Here is a 23,327-nt window from a genome sequence, read left to right on the forward strand (position 1 = left end):
AAAGGACCTAGCCTTCGACAGTTGCGTTCTTAGGGAGGAGATGATGGACGGCTCTGTGAAACAAAATCACAAGTATTGTACAAAGTGGTTGTTTGGATGTCTCTAGGAAAAATACTTGAAATTTAACGTTAATATGTTGATCTATTACAAGAGAAAATGGAGAGCGGAAGAGAAAGAGTGCACTAAACATTTCAAAGGAATTATAAAGATATGTTGGACATCTTTGTAGGGTCCTTTGAATCACATGAATGAAAAAACTGAGGAATAGGAAAACATACGATTCTAACCTAAATGTAAATGTAAAACATAGGGTTGCAAAACACAGGAAAAACATAAGAATGACCGTTTAATTGAATTTAAGGAGAGATAAAGACTCAAATGATTTTTTTCCATAAGGTTTAAATTTCCTCCAAAACTTGTGGAAGAGACATTCCATAGAAATTTTATAGGGTTTCATAGGATTCATTTATTTGATTCAAAAGACTTTGTCGATATTTTTTTATAGGAATGAAATCCTCTTAAATTTTTATGAATTTAATTTGAATCAAGAGGACCGTACTGATCCTCCAAAATGTGGAGGAAAACCTGCTATCATGTGAAATTTCTTTGAACTATACATGCTCAAATGCCAGGCCTAAAAAAACCTAAGTCTAAACATGGTCGGAACAACTAGCTTTCCTAGGCTTAGGCTAAAATTTTCAGTCTCTTGGTGTACTTTTCATCATTCAACTAAAATTTTCTAGTGATTTTAGACGAAATTCAAGGGTTTTTTTTTGTCAAATTTCTACTTAGAAGCTTGCTTATTCAATGAACGTGTCTGTAATTAGCGTGGATGAACCAGTAAATTATTAAGTAGAGGAAGTGCACACAGTTAGGGATGAAAGCAATTCGGAAACTTTCCAGATTCCGGACTAGTTTTGGAAAACCGAAATCTTTAGTCAATTTTTTTTTGAAAATTATCGAAAACAGAAACGGATACGGTAAGAGCGCTATTTGTCGGAAGTCGAAAACCTTCTAGACTTTTTCTCGAAAACTTTTCGGACTTTTTTTTCGAAATTTCTGCAAGCCCGTATGCCATAAATCCACAATATCGGTCCAAATAGCCCAATTCACTTCAACAAGTTAACTTAAGCCCATAAATAGTCAAACATATACGCAAACACTTTAGCTTGTAATGATGTGTATGATGTGTACTTTAATTTATAATAATAATAATATGTAAACCATAATTTTTATTCGTTATCGAAACAATCATTAATAAAGTGAACCGTGAACTTGGTTATAATGATAAAAAGTAGTACGGTTAGTTGCTAATGTTTTAAAGTTTTAATCCATAATTTTAGAAAATAAATTGAAAGCTCGGTTTGAGGGTTTTATGAAACATGATAAATTTTCGTTACTATATTTGTTCCAATCCGTATTCTCCCGTCTTTGTATATATAATATTTGATTATGTTTTAGTATATGATATTTCTGATTCAGAATTCGAAAAAGATATGAAAACGGAAATAATAAAGATGGTTTTCTTTCGTTTGAGAACCGTTTTAATCCACAGACACAATGACACAAAGCAGAAGCTCAGGTGCTGTGCTGTGGTCCCGTCTATGCTCCATGTCATTGGTTAGGAGGAAAGTGCTAGTCTACGTACTAAAAATTGGGAAGACGATATCGATACGATCAATCATCATTAGCCCCTTTTTTTTTTTTCTAAAGACTGCATGCAAAAAGGAAGGCTTCGACAGTCGACGTTGCAGGCAATGGCGGATGCAGGCAACTCTGCTTGCTTACGCGCCGTAGACCGTAGTCGCAGTGTTTTACGTACTCTCTTCCATCCTTTTTATATTATAATATTTTCATAATACATATATATATACTCATATGCATTAATAAATCTAGATACATAATATATATATATATATTGATTAATAGAAAAATCTATATAAATCAACTTATGATATGAAATGAAGAGTAAGCGCACAAGGTAAGTCGTCGAAGCGCGCAAGAAAATGTGGTGATCCACCAATTAACGTTGTCTCACCGCGACTAGCGCAACCAGTGATTTGTTTTTTTCTGTTTAGAAAATAGTCGCAGCTATATATAACCTCCTAAAAAATAGTTACGGATATATTTAAACCTGGGACTTGAGATTTTGGTAGCTGCTTGTGCTTGTTTACAGCGATCTGTAGCTGGATCTGGAATGGCTACTTGATTTTGTGTATTACAATTGTCTCAGGTTATTTGTTGAATGCTGATTGATTTATATGACATGTAGTCCTAACTGAAAAATCAAGTACTGGAAGAGTAATTAGTGGAAATTAAGCACTCACGCTTCCCGGTGAAAAATTAATTAGTGTCATTTGGTTTTATGCATGTGATGACTAAATCGAGCCATGCATTAATAACTAAGCCTTGTTGAAATTATTAAACTAAACGAGCTACATGATGATTAAGTCTAGGTGATCAACGCACGCACGCGAGTCCACCGCCATGCTGAACGTCCGCCGTCTTGGCCCGTCCGTGCCGGTGCCGGTGCAGAACGCCCGCCGCCGCCGGTGGCTACATGATGTTGCACGGCGCCGCCGCGTCGGAGGCTGCGTCGTAGTAGCCGCCGTAGAAGCCGTCGTTGCTAACGCTGTAGACGCCACCACCGGTGCCGCTGCTGTTGCCGTCGCCGGTGCCGCTGCCGTCGCCGTCGCTGCCGCTGCTGCTGCCGACGTGGTCATGCTTCCGACCCTCCTCCTCGGCGGTTGGGTCAGCCCGGCGCGCACGGTGCAGGGGAAGAGGTGGCGGCGGCGCGTGCTGCTTCTTCCTCTTCCAGCAGCTCTTGCAAACGTAGGCGCCGCCGCAAGCAGAGAACAGCGACACGGCCACCGTAATGAGCACCTGCACCCACGACAAGGAGAAGAAGGTGCCAAACAATGAGGGCAAAGGATATATGTATGTATGCTATGGATAATTAAGTGGCATAGCTAAACTCATCCAAAAGGGCACTTAGATATGACCAATACTCACGCTGCTCTTTTTTCATAAAATTATTAGTATATTACTAGTGAATTTAATTCACATCATTGATATATTTTTATTGGACTAATGTGACTAAATTATACTACCAACAATATTAGATGTAGTAGAAATTTAAAGGGTAATGTCGTACTTTTTTTATTATGATCTTTATTGAAAAAAATAAAATTACAAAATACTGCTAATTAAATAATTAACAAAGTACAAAAGTACTATTTTTTTAGGGTAGTAGAGAGTTGCCCAATTATTAGGCCTGAGGCGATGTTGCAGATTCACCTTTGCAGGCTGAATTTCTTGCCTTACTGTTGGCGTTAAGGTTGCCATTTTTTTGAACTTCACATGTGGATGTGTTACCTTTCTTAACTGATGATGATATAGTATGACCGTTGCCTCGACGACACAAATTAAAAGAATAATTCTCAGGAGGAACCCTGTCAATGAATAATTCGCTGCCCGAGAGCCTTCTGCAATTAAGGAAGCTGGATTTCCTAGAGAAATTAATCGCCTTACAGAAGGAAGCTAGGACGACACCAAGTTGTGAGTTCACCTTGCTATGATTGCCATAATAGTTGTCACTTTGCTCTGCGTAATGCTAGTAGTCTGATCGAAAGGCTGTTTCAGTGCCTCCATACTTTAACACATGCATGTATATATTGTGCTTCTAATTCTTGAAACAAAATCCATTTAGTTCTAAAAATGATCTGATGATTTGTAACTTCACATTATTTATCTAAGGGTGCGGCCAATGATTACTTGCTGATGTGGCTTAACCAAAAATCTTGTCTTGTTGACAGTGTAATATATAACATCGTAACTGTAGCCGTAATGTTGACTAAACAATTATTATATGAAACTATTACAAAGAACCAAACAATAATTCTTTAAAATACAGCATAGCGCGAATTTATTTCGATAGCTGAGTCATTTTAAGGTGTTCCATCTTACCACCATAGGGGTAAGAGCACATGAAAATCTCAACCGTTGGTTATTAATATCATTTTAGTAATAAAAATGTACTTGCATGCTTTCAGTAATTAATGAGGAAAGCATGAATGGTAATGGTAAGGAACACCACACGTTATGTTCTTTCCAAATATAACCATGCATGGTTCAGATGGATAGCAATCAATTTGGAAATATTCGGCCTACCATTAATGGTTTTGCATGTTAGTTTGAATTCCTAAATTTATAGTTCATGGTATTCAAACAAAGATGTTACAAATGTATGAATTCTTCAATATTGTTACTGTAGTTTTAAATTAGAAATAATTTATTTTGCAAGCTAGAAATATGATTTGATGTGAAATTTAAAATTTTAACATAAGATCTCACAATAGTTTTTACATATGTTTGTTTTATATAAATAAGTTTTTGCATACCATAATTTAAAATTTAAAAGACAATATATGATATCATGTTAATAGTCAAACCATGCATATGCAAAATGATATTTTTAATGGCATGCGAAAGGTATTATTATTTCCTTATTATGAAGTATTACCTCTAATGAGGTAATACAGCTACCACTGTCAGATCATGGCTGGCCGGATGAACGGTTCAAAACATATTTGGAGTACACTAAAAAAAAAAATCCTCGATAGCTGCATCTAAATTATTCTCCAGCCTAAGCCAAGATAATTACTATGAGAAAATACAGTAAACCAAAGCCGCTAGAAATTAAAAGGGAGTAAATAGCGTCGGTGCACGACATGGCTGCCGAGCTCAAGGGGCCACCGTAGAAGAACCGGCCGTCGACGATGGGCGAGTAGGCGTAAACATCCTCCTTGGTGGAGTAGCCGGCCAGGTCGTCCACCGCCGGCCATGGCCGCCCCTGCTCATCCATGAACTGAAGGTTCTTCATGGACGCCGCCATGTCGCCGCCGTCAGCTACCATGTAGCCACTGCCCATTGGGACGGGAGGAGGAGCTGGCTCAGTCGTCAGGTTGGCGAACACCATGCCCCCAAACCAGATGTTGGTGGCTGAGCTAGACAGGCTTGCGAAGAACGACATGGGGATGCGACCAATGAGTTCAGGCTCATCCCTGTTGAACCCATAGTACACCAGCCAATTCCCTGAAGAAGTATCCTGTACATGCATGCAAGAAATAGATATTAAGGAAGGCATTAATCTATCTTGGTTTTTAGTTATCAGGTAAGGGGTAATTGTCAAACAACATATTTATAAATAAAAAATAAATTAGTGATTAAAAAATTTATATATTTATCCTTAGCGAATAAACTTCGGTGAAAAAAACCCTAAAATCAGCTCCAAATTTAAAGTTAAAATTTTAGATTTTAGCTTAAAAACATGAGCAAAACGAATAGACGGAATTGTCAAGTACAAAAGCAATCTTGCCCACTTAAAAAAAAAAGGCAACCTTTGAACATTTTTTTGCCGGGTAGGCTAAGATAGCCTACCAAATATATTAAGACGAGGGGAGAAAATACAAAGTTTTTTTACAATCTCACCTTGAACATTTTGACTGTGATGTATTGCTTGGTTCCATTTGGTTGGGAGACGCCGGGGATAGGGTCACCAGGGCGAGTGGATGCGTTCACCTCGGGTTGGAAACCAGGACAGTCTTTGTCCACATGGGAGGGATCTGCTAATGGAGAGCCAGAGCCCGATGTCTTTTTTGTGTAGAGATAACATTTTTAGTACCAGCAGCAAAAAGTAGAACTGAACCTAATACAAAAGGATGTACGTAAAAGATCTTTACCCACCATGCAAGCAAGGTTGAAAACAGGGCGTTCATCACCTGCTGTGACCTATATATATATATATATGAGGATATATATTCTCATGATCAACTTGATATATATATATATATATATATATATATATATATATATATATATATATATATGATCGTTAAGAGAAATTATTTTAAGGAAAAATGTAATTAAGAAACATACACTCCAACCAATATGAAGGCCTTCCAAATTGTCCGTTGTACCATCAGCGTCATCAGTTATGATCCAAACGGAGGCATAACTGAACATTTGGCCAGGGCTCAGCGGGAAGCCATAGACGTCCATCGTCGCCATAAATCCGTAATGGCCAACATATGATTTCGTCGTATACCCTGCATTCTGAAAAGAAGCGAGGTAGACAGATGAGTAAAAAATAATGGAGCAGATCAAACAATACACAGCCTTTTTCATGTCAATATATCTATTATTATATTATAAACAGTGAAGGCTAAGGCTGCGTTCGTTTATGTTTATTTATGGGTGAGTTAACCGGTGCGGAAAACGCAACAGTAGATTAACATATGATTAATTAATTAATAGCTATAAAAAATAAAAAATAGATTAATATGATTTTCTAAATCAGTTTTCATATATAATTTTTTAAAAAAAATATAGCGTTTAACAGTTTGGAATGTATACCGGTGAAAACAAGAGAATATGGATTATTTAGCCGGACAAATGGATGCGGCCTAAAACGGACACCATATATACTCTTAGGAGCATTATAAACTTGCCGCATTATCAAAAATAAATAAATATACATAGCTAACTTGGTAGGATCAGATTATGACATTTGATCACTATAATTATATTGTATCCAAACTGTAAATATGTACATGGCTAACTTTAGTCTTGCTCCATGCAAAATTATGCGGTGAATTCAACCTGTTCGTTCTTACAAATGAAAGAACTCACCTCAGAGTCTGTGTCGTGACGAAGTACTTCACGAATGATGTGTTTGAATTGCTGTCCCCGGTTTGATCCGTTAACGAGATCTTTCGAGAGTGTTGTGTCTCCCATCGTTGCACCGAAATTGTCCTGATAAACCAAAATAATATGTATATGAACAATTTTATCATCTTTGAAAAAAATACCTTTAAATATCAATATTCTATTTATAGATACTAAAATTAACCGTAAAAAAATTTGGTATATCCCAATAGGCAATAGGTCATATATATCTCAACAGTATATGATTAATTTGTAGAAATAGGAACAGATCGATACTGCATGCAAACCGTAAGTGTATGCAGACATGCATGCATGCTCGTTCGTGAAAAAAAAAGTCCAATAGAAATCGGCTAGTTGTACTCCCTCCGTTTTGTTTTTTTATTAACGGGGTTGACTTTTAAATACGATATATCTTATTTAAATATATACAATTATTAATTTTTTTATTATAATTTGATTTATTACTGACAATCTTTAAACACGACTTATAATTTTTTATATTTATATAAAATTCATGAAAAAAATAATGATCAAGAAGACGAATGATTAAGTGTAGATTAAAAAATTAACGATATTAAATAAAAAAAAAGTAGTATCGTACCGATTGGTTAGTCGAAACGAGCATGCTTCCATTGCGTCCTGCTGCAGAGGAAAGAAGCGCGGAGCAGGTCAGGAGCACGACGACGGCGAAGATTGTCGCCATCTCGATAGGCGACCGTCGTGTGATTAAGCCTTCGATCGAGACCTTCTGCATCTCGGTCAACGCAAGGGTTGCTGCTGCGGCTTAATGTATATATATAGTTGCCACACCACCGGTATTAATTGTGGGGAATATATATAACTTTTGGTATATATATTTGTTATATGGAAGGTGTTTTTAAAAAAAGAAAGTATATATATATATATATAGACACACACACTCACACGTTTCCTTCTAAAGAAAAGTTCACAGAGCTTTTTCTGTAAAAAAAATACGGAGTAATTTAGCACAAACTCATAAAAATGGCACAGGATTTGGCGGTGCAATAATATTTGTGCTGCCCATTTACGTTCTGGTAGGCAGCGTGCCATGTAATTAACATTTTTAGCCTCTCCTGCCCAATATATACATTCCCTTCGGTTTGTTGTTTCTTATCATTTTGGATAACGACATTGTTATCTAAATTTATCTTTAACTATAATTGTCTATTAGAAAATATATATAAAGAAAATAAATGTTTGTTTTTATTAAAGTACTTTTATGATTTATATATACATGTTGTCCTAGTGTTTGCAAACTAAATATTTTAAAAATTATTAGTAGTTAAAATTTTAAAAGTTTAACATTATCAAAAAAGAATAATTTTGGAACTGGAGAGAGTAAACGCGAAGCCCAAATTAAAGTATGTCAAACTGGAGCAGCAAGAGGATGATGGACGACTTAGATTACAATACCTCCGTCTGCAATAATAAGCACAAAAATGGAACATATGAACAAAATGGAAGGCGTTCCGGTGGATGTCCTGGACAGAATCTCACCAAGACGACCATGAACATCATCGAACACTTGCCAACACTAGCAAACACATCTGTTTTATATGCTAGTACGAGTAATTTTATCATCAACTTCTTTGTACCTAAAATCAAAATTTTAGTATCTAGAGATGCTTTCTTAAATATTTATATTTGAAAAAAATGCATGTACATTACAATGAAAGAAACAAAATTACGATGAGCTTTATATTCGTTCCACGAACTTTTCCAAATATTCTCCAAACTCAAGCTGTTTTTACCCATGGAAATTTAGAAGTCGAACCTTATGGCCAACTATAAGCTAGAGCTAGGTGTTAACTAATAGTTATATCGAACACTTTTTTTTCGTAAAGTTATATCAAACCTTGTTTTGCATCTCAAAATATATGTTAGTATAATTATGTAGCTACAACTGACGTAAGGAGCGTCTGCCACCACCCACCATGGTGTCTCGGTCTGCTTCGCACACAATGACGTGATGGGGATCGCCACCACCACCATTCGCCGGTGCAGGCAGCGAGGGGAGCCCATGCAGAGAAGGAGATGTCACGCGTGTAGAATGGGATGGGAGGAGGTGGATATCTGCAGCGCTGTTGTATTGTCCTCTACTTGTACGAGTTGAGTTCTCTGGCGCAGCTGCATGCTGGATCGATTGATCGAGCTCGACGACGAACACTTATATAGGTAGTGCTCGAGTAGTGGAGAGGTGACGGCCAGTGTACACATCACACAGGTGGGTCAAAGAAAGAGTTCCTCTTGCGTGTGTGACCCGTCCGGTCCCTGTTTACCCATGTTGACACGAGTGGGTCAAACGAATCGTTGGAATTATTAATTGGGCTAATGCTCATATGTAAAATAATTTCTAGAAAAATCACAAAAGTCCACCTCATGGAAGCATGCATGAGAACATTTAGTACCACTTTGCTAGTTTTATGAGAGTGAGACCTACTTAAATAGGAAAGTGCTCTCTAGCCTCTTGAGCAAGAAGAAAATAGAGCAACACACGCGCACGCTCGCTCGTCTCGCCTGGCTCAGGCCGGGCCGGGTGGCGCGCGCGCACGATATGCGTGTGAATGGTCCGCCAAAATTGGCTCCTCGTGCTTGCGCGGATGCGGCTTTTTTTTTGCAGTTTTGTTTTGCTGCGTGAAACGAAAATTCCGGTGATCAGTTTTGGAAACTTATCGTATCAGATTCTTTCTTGCGCGAGACAACGGTTAGTCCAAATAGGTTACGCGCGGCCTATCCGGTTCGGTTACGACGTGGTGGGCGTGCTGATCACACGTCCTATAAATACCGAACCGCTATCTCGTTGCAACGTACGTGAAAACCAATCTAGAGTTTGCCTCTCCTCTGTGCTACGCCGCCACTGTCGTCTACTCCATCCCCTTCGCCGGCGTGCACCAGCGATCGAGAAAGCAGGTCTTCGGAACCGTCGTCCTTGTGAAGTCCTGCACCGGGAGAGGGCGAATAAGGTTTTTGGGAAGCGCTCTGCGCGACTGCTTGATGTTCGTCAACGACGGCTCGTCTTCCCTGTCGATCGGTCGCGGCTCGCCGTCGTTAACATCCTACGCCGCGAGTCGTTCGTGCTGCTTCCAATCCGCTTCAAAACAACCTTCGGTACATGTCAATTATGTTTAATCTAGTTTTGCATCTATTTAATCTATTCGTGTGTAGCTATTTCGCATACATGTTTAGATTAGAACTGTACATGTTGGTTGATCTATGTGTTGCTATGCTTTCGCTTTACAATGTCATGATTTATTTACGCGATAGATTAAATCATTATGTGCTTATAGTTTCAACATGAATTTTACGGCTGGCCTGGAAACCGCGAGATAAATCTTTTGAGCCTAATTAATCTATCATTAGCACATGTTGGTTAATGTAGCACTTATGACTAATCATGGATTAATTAGACTCAAAAGATTCGTCTCAAGATTTCTTCCTTACCTGTACAATTAGTTTTTTGGTTTATCTATATTTAATGCTTTATTTAGGTGTCCAAAAATTCGATGTGATGTTTTTGGAAAAAAAATTTTGGGAACTAAACAAGGCCTTAGTTCCAAAATTTTTTTAAAAAAACATCACATCGAATCTTTGATACATAAATAAAGCATTAAATATATGAACGTTAAAACTAATTACACAGTTATGGGAGAAATCGTTTCACGAATCTTTTGAGTTTAATTAGTGCATAATTAGCCATAAGTGCTACAGTACCCAACATGTGCTAATGGTGGATTAATTAGACTCAAAAGATTCGTCTCGCGGTTTTCAGGCAGAATCTGAAATTTATTTTTTAATTAGATTAACGTTTAATAAATCAAATGTGTGACCGTACGCATCGATGTGACATCTCTCTCAAAAAAATTTCCCAACTTAACAGGGCAAATTTTCGCGTGCAAAAAGTTTACCCAACTGAACGGGGCATGATTAGCCATAAGTAAACCAGATTATCTCGTTTTTCACGTGCAAATTTTCTGAACTGCTAAACATTATTTTTTTAAGACTTTTATATACGAAAGTTTATTTCAAGAAATGATATCAGTCCACCTTTTAATTTTTTATAGCTAATCATTAATTAATTATATATTAATATGTTGCTATGTTTTATGCGATGATTAATTAACCCACCAAGCCTACGTCCTCATTTGGTTTACAACGGTTTATTAAGGCACTTTGGCTGTTTTCTTTTAGCCAAATTATTTCTCGAATTTTTCTCGTACGATTTTTGAACTACTAAATAATGTATTTACTGCGAAATATTTCTATATAGAAATTTATCATCTCACATTTATAAAGTAGATTTTTATTTTTATATTAGCTAATTTAATCGTTTATGTTATTAAATAGCTATAAAAGATTATATAATATTTCGTCATAAATAGAATATAGCCTTCGACGGTTGCATTCTGAGGGAGGAGATGATGGACGGCTCCATGAAACAAAATCACAAGAATTGTACAAATTGGTTGTTTGGATGTCTCTAAGAAAAATCCATGAAATTTATTACAAGAGAGAATGGGGAGAGAGGGAGAGGGAGAGGAAGAGGAAGAGGAAGAGAAAGAGTGCAACGAAAAGGAATTGTAAAGATAGGTTGGACCTCTTTATACAGATCATCCTAAATGTGGAGGAATACTTGCTATCATGTGAAATTTCTTTGAACTATACATGTCCTTATCGATTTCTTCCCCAGTCCAAGTGTCCACGCTGCTCACGCTTGGACTGTAGAGGGATGCTAGAGATATGGTAGTTAGAGTCATATTAGGATAAGGTTGATTTATGTGGACTCCTTCTATATTTGTAATCATTCTTTATCTCTTCCCAATGTATATCTATATATATTGGCCTCCTGAGGCTAGATCCAATATTCACAGTATTCTCTTCCTCCTCTACCATCCAACATGGTATCAGAGCGGGCGGAGTAGCGATCTGATCTCTCAGGAGCTGCCACCATTTTTTTCTTTTCCTTCCCAATCAAAGATCGGGTTTGCGTCGCCCACCGCCTTGTCGACAGCTATGTGTCTCCGACATTGGCATCGACTATGCTTCGACTATATCGTCCCGCCCCGCGCATCGATGGACTGATCACCCATTCAAGTGCTCGGCTATGACGACACCTTGTCACTGATCATCTTCAACTACGCGTCTACACCAAGTGCCGGATTGAGTCGGGCTTTGGGCCATGCCTAAAAAAACTTAGTCTAAACCTGGTGGGAACAACTAGTGGGTAATGACACAATATGTTTGCATGTTAAGTTTTACACCCTGTTAATAAAAACTATATATTATAGCAGATCAAATTTATTCCAGTAATTGTGATCTAATTTATTGTTCAGCCTAAGACAAAGTTTGCTAAGAAAAAAGATAGTAAACAAACGAAACAAGCAAAAACGAGTAAATAGCATAACTGTGTGACATGGCATCGGAGCTCATCGGCATCACGGGGCCACCGTAGAAAAACTGGTCGTCAACCATAGGGGTGAAAGTGTAGCTATCCTTCATGGTAGAGAAGCCAACCAAATCTTTTGCCGCTGACCAGGGTTGACCTTGCTCATCGATGAACTGAAGGTTTTTCATGGATGCTGCCATGTTGCCATTGCCAACCGCCATGTAACCGCTTCCCATTGGCGGCGGAAGAGGAGTCGGCGGAACCGTTGGATCAGTAACCCACCATGCCTCCAAACCAGATGTTGGTGGCTGAGTCGGACAAGATTCTGAAGAATGACATGGGGATGCGGCCGATGAGCTGAGGATCCTGGTTGAATCCATAGTGCAGCAACCAATCCCCTGAAACAGCATCCTGTGCATCATTTGCAAGGAGAAAAATACATTAATGGTTTATTTTTTGTGTCATGTAGATACATAAGATTGTTCTTGTGCTTGGTCCCATTTGGTTGGGAGAAATCAGGGATAGGATCCCCAGGGTGTATGATTGTGCCATTCTCAGGTTGAAAACCAGCGCAGTCGGAATCTATTGATGAAGAGCTGGGATCCGATGTCTTTATGTGAAAAGATAAATTATAAGTTTTCTTAGTAGCTGCAAGAGTTGATTAAACAAGACATAAAGGCATGATATTATGGATGCGTAAATAAAAAATCACTCACCATGCAAAAGAGGTCGAAAATAGGGCGTGCATCACATGGTCTGACCTGTGAGGGTATTAAAAGGATCAAGAAACTGTTAAGGAAAAAAATAGAGAGAGACAAACCAAGAAACCTACCCTCCAACCGATTTGAATGGCTTCTAAATCGGACTTAATAACATCAGCAGTATTATCAGTGATGATCCAAGCTGAACCATAACTGACCAATTGACCTGGGCTTAACGGGAAGCCGTAAACGTCCATCGTCGCTATAAATCCGTAACGGCCACCTTCATATGTTTTCGTTATATACCCTGCCTCCTGAATAAATAAATAATAACACATTGGGTACATAAATAAGTAAAAGTAATAGGATACTTTTACTCTCTGAATTACTTGTCCTATCCCTCTTGTACATCTAAGTTTTCATTTTAATCCACTCTATTAATTCCTAGTTGACCATAAATTGATCGTTAAGATTTTTAAATTAACTATATTACCCCTCCTTTCTAGAGGAGAGCAAGCTGCTTTATAAAACATGATTTGATTACGAAGGGGAAAGCTTCGGTTATAATTAATTGAAGGGAGAGAACTGTTTGACAAATCGGACTTTAAAGCTTTTTAAAGGATTATAACCAATTTCAATGAAATTTCAAAGAGGGAATTGCACAAATAAGCATTTGATTCTCCTAATTTGCCTCTTCTTAGAACCCAAATACTGTATTCTTCTAAACAACTTCAACCAAATTTGAAGAGATCTCCATGGAGAGAGAAGGTAAAATACCATTTAAAATTAAATTTCATCAAATTTATTAAAATTCATTTCTAAATTTAAATTTAAGGTAATATAATTATCCCCTTTGCCTTTAATCTAAAAAAATTCTTCTTGAGAATTTTGCTTTTCAAGTTAGTAACTTTTATGTGTAAGCGAGAGGTAATATAGTCATGAAAAAAATCTGTAGTGGGTATAGAGTATATCAAAACAAGAACACATGAAACTCAGGGTATGGAAGATATAGTAAAAAAATGTTGAGAGAACACAAATTAAGAGTTTCCTAAAAAAATAATACACTACGCCAGACAATATTAATATTTAGATATCAATCTATCTATTCATTATAAAGAAAAAACTAAAATGAACCATATATGCTCTACTGGGGCAATTGTTTGGCTATTTAATTTAGGGAAAAAGTCAAATAACATATTGGCAAATGAAAAATAATTTATGAATAAAATTTTTATATAAGTGTTTTAGCGATCTAAAAGTCAATACTAACAAATAAACTACGATAAAAAAACTTAAAATTATCTCCAAGTTTAAGTTTTAAAATTTAAATTTTACCTTATAAGCATAAGCAAAAACAGAAAGATGACGATGTATGAGTCAACGAACATAAAAGCCACCACATAATATAACGATAAATACAGCTAATTATAATGGGATCAGATTATAACGTTTGACCAATGTAATTGTATGCAAAATAAAATTGTCTATAGCAAAACGTGAGATGTATTTCTAATGCGATCACTTATCCTACCCTTGATGGAAATCCAATGGCTCACATCACTCCTAGTATTAATTAATAATTATTCAAAACAAGTTCGTTATTTCATAATCAAGTTTAAACGATAAATTGCACTGGCCTTAACACGAAATAAATTTACAATTCACAAAAATAGAGAAAAAAATACATATAAATTTATTCAAACTCGGATAAGAAAGTAAGCCATAAACAATAACAAATTTACTGATAGGACAAACCTAAAATTGTTATATACGTTGCATAATTTTAGGTTTAGCATGCAAACTAGGGAGATTCGTTTTAGATATTAAAAAAAAGGACTCACGTGAAAGATTGTGTTATTTTGAGCGTCGTTGTCCGCTTGCTGGCGCTGCACCCAGTTTGATCCGTTAACGAGCCTTCTGCAGAACGCAGTTTCAGTTTCACCCATCTCACCACATTTCTCCTGATGAACCCAATCCCAAGTGTATGTATCATGGTTTGTACAAAACAGAAACGCATCGATGCATACGAAGAAAAACAAGCAAAATCTTTCAAAACGAAGCAAAAAAGAAAAAAAAGCAACGATGCGCTGTGCCATACTGCTTGGTTCGGCCAAAAGAGCCGCCGGTCTCCATTGCCAGCAGCAGAGGAAATAATAAGAAGCGGGAGGAAGCAGCAGCTCAGAAGCACGAGGCCGACGTAGACGGCTCTGCCCATCTCATCACACGATGGTTCACGAATAGGATTTGGGGGGCATAATTTAGATCTGAAACGAACGCAAAGATTGCCGTGGCGTAGCGTATATATATGCATATATATGTGCGAGGAATATATTGTTTTTGCTATGCTTTTTTATATGGAAGGTATTTTAATTAAGAAAGAATATACTGTTTCTTTGGAAAGAAAAAATCGCATAGCTCTTTCACGATTTTTTTTGGAGTACTTTAAAATTAGGTTATTGCTTAGCTTGCGAATACTAAATATATTATCAGGTTAGCAGCTATATTGTTTACTTTGTGGGCTTCCAGCCGTTGACAAATTGAAAAAAAAATAGAGTTAATTTTAAGGTGCTACTATTGTAGTTTATTTTCAAAAACAAGCTTTTCAAATCGCTATGACCATAATTAAAGTTTTTACTAATAAATTATTTTTTTGTTTATTTGCTTTTTTTTCATTGTTGTGCTTTATTTTAGATTTTCAACGGTAGTATCAATGTCATATATCCGTACCAAGAACTAACAACTCTTGAGAGTTACTACCTGCTACCCATCATGTTAATGACATTTATTTCGGGAATACTACGTTCTGGTATACCATCCACGACGAGACACGTAGTGTCCAGGGTGGTGCGTGGGATCCGGATGTACGTAGTGTCCTTGTAGAACGCGGTGGCTGTGAGGGGCTGCTTGCCTGCTTGAGCCCTTGCTTCCGAGTGGCAGCGACGACCACCTAGAGGATGTGCACGATGGGGCTTCTAGAGCTTTGCTTGTAGCGGTACCTACCGGTGCCGGTGAGGAAGACGGTGATGGCGATGAGCTTGGCGACGGCGACAGCGACAGCGACAAGCTTGGCCATGGTGATGGCAACACGACGTGCTCGACAACGGCAGCGCAGTGAGCTCGGTGACGACGGTGGCGACGACGACGAGGATTTGATACCGGTGATATGATACTGTTTATGATACCACTAGTACCAGATATGATATTGCTCAGGTATCGTACATGGTACATGTGAGGTTCCATGTTACTGAAAGGTATTATATTACCTGAGCATGCTACATTGAAATATCATACACGATGCATGTGAGATACCGTGTTACCTAGACATAGTACCATGTCTGATAATTTGAGGTATCATATTACCTGGGAAGTATCATGTTACTTAGACAAAGTAACGCTATACCGTTCCAAACGGTATACCATACCGTAGCATCACCTATTTATTTTTATCACTTTATATGCTAAATGAATTATACACTATATCTGAAATATAAGTAAAATATATTTAGCCTAAATGACCCAAACTACCGAGTTCGGCTAGGGCCCTCGAAACCGTACAACCAGCTCTTCGCCGGTAGAGCTACCATGGTGTTTCGATCCCAAGCGACATGTTCGACGCCACGAGCAGCGATGTCCTCCTCGTCGTCGTCCATCTTGACACCCACTGTCCGGTCCTCGTCGTCTCCAAGCTTGTTGCCGGCGCAATGCCTCTAGTCGGCTAAGCGAGCTCAAGGGCACATCGACGCGGCACCAAGAAGACCATATATGTTCTGTCTTCTGCCCCTGCCCTGCACTAAGACCAATCTTAATAAAAGTTTCATGGAAAATAAATAGGGTACCATGTAGGTATTTTTGATGATGTCGCAAAATATTAATGAAGAGAGATGAAATGAGTTTCATAGGGATGAAACCTTCTATGCACTGTTACCTAGACAGCTTGTGTTTTGCATGTAACCTAGAAAACAACAATAGATGAAACTATGCATCGAGAGAGGGGTGTTTTATTCTAGTTTCAAACTTTTTAGATGACATGTCACTCTAGGTAATCGTATCCATAAAATTTGCATTGAGAATGACCTAACTACTCACTAGTTTTGATCCGCACTCCACTTTCATACTTACATTTTCGTTTCGGTTTATACTAACACGACAAAATTTAATTTTACAGTTTTTCATTTAGTTTATTTTTCGGTCTTTGTTTTTAAATTACTATGAATAAACATATATACAAAAAATTTTTCATGAATTTTTTATTTACAAATACTACCTCATTTCCTAAATGTTTGACGTCGTTGACTTTTTTATAAATATTTGACTATTCGTCTTATTCAAAATTGTTGTCAAATATGTAAAGCTATATATATGCATAAAAGTATATTTAACAATAAATAAAATGATATAAAACAATTAATAATTATATTTTTTTAATAAGACGAATAGTCAAACGTGTATAGAAAAATCAATAGCATCAAACATTTAGGAAAAGAGGGAGTATATCGTTTCTTGGGCCATGTCTAAAGATGGATGCAACGAATCCTCTCTATGATGCCAAAATACCAAAGTTATTGAAAAAGGTGATGCATTTAGGAGTACACCAACGAAGAGAATGCCATAAAGTAAAAAAAAAAAACTATTTTATACAACAAGCTGTTTGTTTACCCGCCTGTATATGGCCTATTTGGATTGCTACTCAAATAACTAGCAATATATCCGTGCTAGCGTTGCGGTATCATAATGCTTTTGTTTAAAAGCCAATGTATTAGTAATACTCATAATAGATACGACGTTAACCTGTAACATTCTTCACCACAAATTTATATTTTGGCTATGTATTAGTAGCAACCAAATATAATCATATATGAAATACCGTATTACCTACTAATTCTTTGGCAGTGCTAAAATTTGTCAAAGTCTTGACACTGATGAATTGGTAGGGTAGAATCCAAAAAGGCCCATCCTGTGAATTTGCAATGAACTACGTTCATATGAGGTCCCTTGTTCTATCAACGAATCTGATTTTGGTCCTCCAACCAAAAAATCAGATATAACGGGTCCCTCAACTGTCAAAACCGATGTAAAATAAGTCCTAAGGCGGTTTGGACGGTGACTTTGGCTGACGTGGCTTCTATATGGTTAGTTTGACTCGTTACTCATCATGACGTGACACTTGAAGAAAAATTTAATAATTAAAGAAAAATTTAATAATTTAAAAACAAAAAAAATATGTGGGCCCACGTGGCAGTCAAATAATAAAATTAAAAAATAGTGAGACTCACATATCGGTGGGCCCCACTTCCTCCACCTCATCCCTTCTCTTATCTGTGCACACGAATTCACTGAAGAATGGGAAAGTCGATTTGGTGAAGCGTATCAATACAGGGACGCACATTTTTTCTAAAAAAAAATAAATTTTGCTTTCAATGCCACGTAGGACGATGATCAAGTCAGACCAACCACGCGGATGCCACGTTAGTCGAAATCATTGCTCAAACTGCCTTAGGATTTATTATGCAATGATTTTGACAGTTACCTATTGTACGTGACACTGTGGTCAGGGACGAAAATCGAACTCGCTCCCAGTTAAGGGGCCTCAAGTGAACTTGTTCTATTTGCAATCGCCCGAGGGTTAATGGGCCGGGACCATGCCTACGCCCTATTTTCTACGTGGGCCTGGCCCATCTGCGTTTCCCCCGCGAAGAAACCCTAGAAACGCTGTCCCTCTCTATAAAATCCTGCGAGAGCCGCCGAGCCGCAGTAGAATCGCACAGCTCCTCCGACATGCCCTGTATCCCTCATCTCCTACCGTTTGCGATCTCTTTTCGTCAGAATCTCGCTCTGATTTTCGATTTGATTTCTCTTACTTTTTTCATTGCGATGGCTGGATTTACCTTAGCTGCTCGTTGCGATATTGGATTTGAGATGTTGGAGCGGTGATGAGCAAATTTTTTGTGGACTAGAGTTTCTGATACTACCTCGGTAGTATTTGAAGACCAAACCCTTGGCTGTCTGAGCCTCCCGTTCTATCTGATTGCAGCGAAAGCATCTGAGGTTAAGATTGTTAGTGTTTTTGGTTTGCAACAGCTGATTTGAGATTTTGGAGCGGTGATGAGCAATTTTTATTTGGACTAGAGTTTCTGATACTGCTACTCTGGGGTAGCTGAAGACCAAACCCTTGGCTGTCTGAGCTTCCAGATCTCGCGAATCAAGCTGTTGCTCGTAGATTAGGTTGGTGTTTACCCCTCGATGGGATCTCAGATCTCTTCATTGGATGCGTCCATTACCAATTCCGGAGGACTTCACAGTTCCTCACGGTATAATGGCTCGGACGCCAGATGATATTCTTCTGATGTGTGGTCATATCCTGATTGATGGCGTTCTTGGTGCCAGTCTAATCCTGGAAACGCCACATATATTTGCATAACACACTTTTTCTCTGTAAGTTGTCTTTTGGGGATCTACGTGATGCGAAACATTTGAAAGGGAAAGCGCCAAATCTGTGGATTGTGGCGTACCATGACAGTTCTTTCATATTGAATAGGAAGATCTGATAGATTCCTAGTTGTATAATCTTTAGATTTTTTTTGAAGTTTTGCTCCGGTTTTGTATAAATTTTATGTGTGGTGCTTTTATTTCAGATGTGGATGACGAAATCACAAGTAAAATACAGTTATCCCTGTCTGATTCCTTTGATAAGGGTGCTGAGAAAACTTAAGAATCTGACACATTAGCGTTGAATCTATTTTTCACGTGTCATTGTACCCTAGGTTTGCAGGGTAGTAAACCATTTTCTTCGTTTTGAATTAATGGAAATTAGGCCATTGATGACTTGATGGTTTCAGAAACTGGCGCACATTGTTGTTAGCCAGAATCGTGTTGATATTACTCATGAACTAGGACGGTCTGAGGCCTTTCCAACGGTTTGTTATGTTCTTTTGCTTGCATGGTTTTGTCTTTGCTGTTTGCTGTCTTCGCTTATCAGTGGTCATATTGTCATATTAGCAAATAGATGGTAATGCTGTCCTCGGGCAACATTGGCGATTGTTGCAGCAAGTGAACAACGGAGAATGGACTTGATTCTGTGCATCTTCTGTGGCTGGTAAAACTGAAGGCATGGATCTTTTGTGGCTTGTGGATCCCCTGCGGCAGATCTGATAAATGACTATGTGGCTTAATCCAGAGCAAGTATCATGGCTGAGATGGGTTATGTATGGGTTATGTTTTGAAGTTAATTTAATTTATTCAAATGCGAAACTAGTCATTTTAGGTTTATAAATAGAGGTGGAATGTCGAGTTTATATTTGAAATTTTAGCCTTTCACCTCTATTTATAGGTCTTAGGATTGTTGTTTTTATCCTTGAAAATACATTAAATTGCCCATCCCGGTCATTGGATCGATCGGATGCTCTGGATTGAGCTTTAGGCTATCTTAAGATTGAGTCTGCGCACGGAGGCCGTGCAAAAAAGAACTGTCTCCATTGTATTCTAAAATAAGATTGGATCGTTCAGATTGCGAAGAGTTCTAATGTGAGCCTTTATTTTGCTTTCAAACCGAAATTCGCACTACCCCAACCTATTTGATTTCTTACTAACAAGACAAACTTCACTAATCCATCAATGACATCCTTTTAAAAAAATTGCCCTTTTTTAATATCTGCAGATGAAAGCTACTTTGTTCGTTGGTTGAAAAATTAATCAACTTGCGGGATGGATGATTGCATTGGCGTACGGTCGGAAATTATTATGAGCCTTTATATGTATAATTTATTGAGGGGCCAACCTTTCACTGAACTAATAAACATGTTTATTCCAACCGAAAAAAATATACGTGGATCGTACCTTACACTATCTACAGGGCCGCAGAAAACGTATATAATTAATTAATTATTAATTATTAAAAAATATAAAATAAATTAATATGATTTTTTTTAAAATTATTTTTCTATAGAAAAATATTAAAAAATATATAAATGCGCGAAACGAGAGGTAAGTTAATTAAGCAGAAAGGAAACGAATGAGGCCTAGGTCCTTTTTTGAACGAACAACGGCAGAAGATCATTAATTATATTATCAGTATAGCACGTGAGAAAAATCCAAATTCACTAAACATTATTTATTTGATATTTTCCATGTACCACAAAAAATACATAGAATGTACTTAATCTATAATGTCTTACTCACATCCTAAAACCCTAAACTAACATTTATCAACTCCTAAAACCCTAGACTAACATTTACTGACATCCAAAGATAAAGACGATTACGACGGCCTGCTGTGGTGAAGCAGCAGATAGACTACGGTCAACACCTGCCGAAAACAAAATCAGAAGGACAGGTACGTGCTGCATGAGAATCAGACCACGAAATTTGACAGATTGTTCAAAATTCATATAAAGTTTCGAATATGAATATACCTGAAGATCTACGACGACGGGGTGTTAATTAGCAGGTGCTGGAGCTGAAGGGCTCGGAGGCATCAATGGCGGCACAGCAGGCGCTGTCAAATCGTCACCAGATTAATTACATTAATCAATCTCTTCGAACAAACAATGCAGTAAAAATAAATAATAATAAGCATGGTTAATGAGCATACTGTTGCACAAGGAGAAGGTCTGAAGAGGAACCGTGGCGCGGCAGGTGTTGGGGAGCGTCATCATCTTCATGAGGTCCAAGGGCAGGGGGAGGAGCTTGCTCAGGTCGCCGTTGATGCCGTGGCACAGGCAGATGGCCGCCTTGTTCGCCAGGGACTTGAACCCCTCGCAGCAGGTCGCCGGCGGCGTCTGCATTGTGCTGTTCGTCAGGTACTCCGCGCATGGCATCATCGACATCATTGGCGTCAAGCACTCCTTTGGCTGCTCCGGCGCCGGCGATGGCGGCGGCGCGCTCGACGACGGCGAGCTGGGGGAGGCGGGCGATGGTTGAGACGGTGGGGTTCCCGGCGAGCTAGGTTGCTGGAACGGGAACGGGAACGGCATCGGGAACGGGAAGCCAGAACCAGTGGACGGCGGAGCTCCGGGCGAGCTAGGGTGCGGGAGAGGCAGAGGAAACGGGAACTGGAAGCCAGACCCAGACGACCCCGACGAGCCAGCCGCAGGGATCGGGAACCCGCCAGCCGACGGCGGAGCACCGGCACCGCCTCCGCCGCCAAGGAACGGGAACATCAGGAACGGGAACAGTATGCCGAGGAGTCCCGGGCCTCCGGTGGCAATTTTGGATTCCCCGGCAACGGCCGGCTCGGAAGCAGCTTCCTGGTTGAAGCCTCGGACCCTCGCGTCCGCGGGCGGCGCCAGCGTCGCCGCCACGAGGGCGAAGGCGAAGAAGAGGGCGGTGAGCTTGGACGACGGCGCCATCTCTCTCGTCGTGGCTTGGCCAGGGTCAGGTGTGGTGTTGCGCCTTGGCTGATTGAGCAACGAGGAATCCCTCGCAATTTATAGCGATCCTCGTGTAGAGATTTGGAGTTTTGATTCTTCGTGTAATAAGATTGGACTCTGGATTAATTTTCAATCGTGGAGAAGATTTCAGTTGAACATTCATGTGATGGGACTGGATTCTGGAATCTGGATCAAGTTTCATACGTCATTAAGCCAGTAAATACGTGAAGCAGATTTTATTTTTAAGTGTTCTTGTAAGTTAATAATGAGATAACGTGATTGTAGTTTAGATTTTTTTCCGTACGTAATTAAGCAGGGATACGTAAATCCAAAGAACTGACGAGTCCAACGTGGTCTCTTTTGGCTGCAAGAGATTCTGGTGAAGCGTTCAATACCGAGTCCTGACAATCTCAGGTACATGAAACTATCCACTTTTTTTCAGATAAAAATAGCCAGATTTCGAAAGTTTGACGTTGTTTACATCACAAATAGGAGAATGCCATCGTCACGGCACATATGCATCGTGAAGTCCGAAGCTGACACTTCAGTTCGTAATAATAATCTGAATTCAGGACAACGCTGAAGAATTTCAACGAGTCCAACAGTATGAAGTTCTGTCCCTGGTTTTGCTTGCTCGAGGAAATAATATATCTCGTAGTGGTAAATACTCCCTCCAACCTGGATAAGACAAACTTTCAGTTTCCCTTTACAGCGGTTGACCATCCGTTTTATTTAAATTTTTTTTAAGAAATTAAAAAAATAGTCACGCTTAAAATATTATTCATGATTTATCATCTAATAAAAATAAAAATGTTAATCGCAAAAAAAATTAAATAAGACGAAAAGTCATTGTAAGTAAAAAGTGACAGATTTATTTACTTTGGAATGGAGGGATTAATTAGTAATAGTTTAGAATTTATGCTTATATTGAGAACATAAAACTTCTTTTTTTCAAGATAAACCGCAAAGTATTCCTTGTCATTGTCGAGAGCTGATATGAATAAATAAATTAAAGTGGCATCTCATTATTTGGATATGATATGCATTTTACGGGCTTACGGCATATGCGTGGTGAAGACTGGAGCTCATACTTCTGATCAGAATTCTAGGAAGAATTTTATTTTAGGTAGT

The 23,327-nt window shown here is 38.5% G+C and overlaps 1 protein-coding gene and 5 non-coding genes across 6 annotated transcripts; 5 read left to right on the top strand and 1 right to left on the bottom strand.

Moving 5' to 3' along the window:
- Positions 1 to 18,749: 18,749 nt before the first annotated feature.
- Positions 18,750 to 18,847, top strand: LOC121054832. The gene has a single exon (XR_005812116.1). It is a non-coding gene; the product is annotated as a small nucleolar RNA Z157/R69/R10 (small nucleolar RNA).
- Positions 18,848 to 18,921: 74 nt separating this feature from the next.
- LOC121054831 lies at positions 18,922 to 19,020 on the top strand. Its single transcript, XR_005812115.1, has one exon. It is a non-coding gene; the product is annotated as a small nucleolar RNA Z157/R69/R10 (small nucleolar RNA).
- An 87-nt stretch (positions 19,021 to 19,107) lies between these two features.
- Positions 19,108 to 19,243, top strand: LOC121054840. The gene has a single exon (XR_005812124.1). It is a non-coding gene; the product is annotated as a small nucleolar RNA snoR80 (small nucleolar RNA).
- Positions 19,244 to 19,461: 218 nt separating this feature from the next.
- Positions 19,462 to 19,555, top strand: LOC121054828. The gene has a single exon (XR_005812112.1). It is a non-coding gene; the product is annotated as a small nucleolar RNA R38 (small nucleolar RNA).
- Positions 19,556 to 19,642: 87 nt separating this feature from the next.
- On the top strand, positions 19,643 to 19,735 carry LOC121054838. Its single transcript, XR_005812122.1, has one exon. It is a non-coding gene; the product is annotated as a small nucleolar RNA snoR20a (small nucleolar RNA).
- A 1,201-nt stretch (positions 19,736 to 20,936) lies between these two features.
- Positions 20,937 to 22,211, bottom strand: LOC107304450 (vegetative cell wall protein gp1-like). Its single transcript, XM_015838538.2, has 3 exons — positions 21,419 to 22,211; positions 21,240 to 21,322; positions 20,937 to 21,133 (listed from the first exon to the last, which is right to left on the bottom strand). The coding sequence occupies exons 1-2, from the start codon at positions 22,173 to 22,175 to the stop codon at positions 21,264 to 21,266; spliced, it is 816 nt and encodes a 271-aa protein (XP_015694024.1). The 5' UTR covers positions 22,176 to 22,211; the 3' UTR covers positions 20,937 to 21,133; positions 21,240 to 21,263.
- Between the last annotated feature and the right edge of the window lie 1,116 nt (positions 22,212 to 23,327).

Source organism: Oryza brachyantha, chromosome 6 (assembly GCF_000231095.2).
Source record: "Oryza brachyantha chromosome 6, ObraRS2, whole genome shotgun sequence".
Lineage (NCBI taxonomy): Eukaryota > Viridiplantae > Streptophyta > Magnoliopsida > Poales > Poaceae > Oryza > Oryza brachyantha.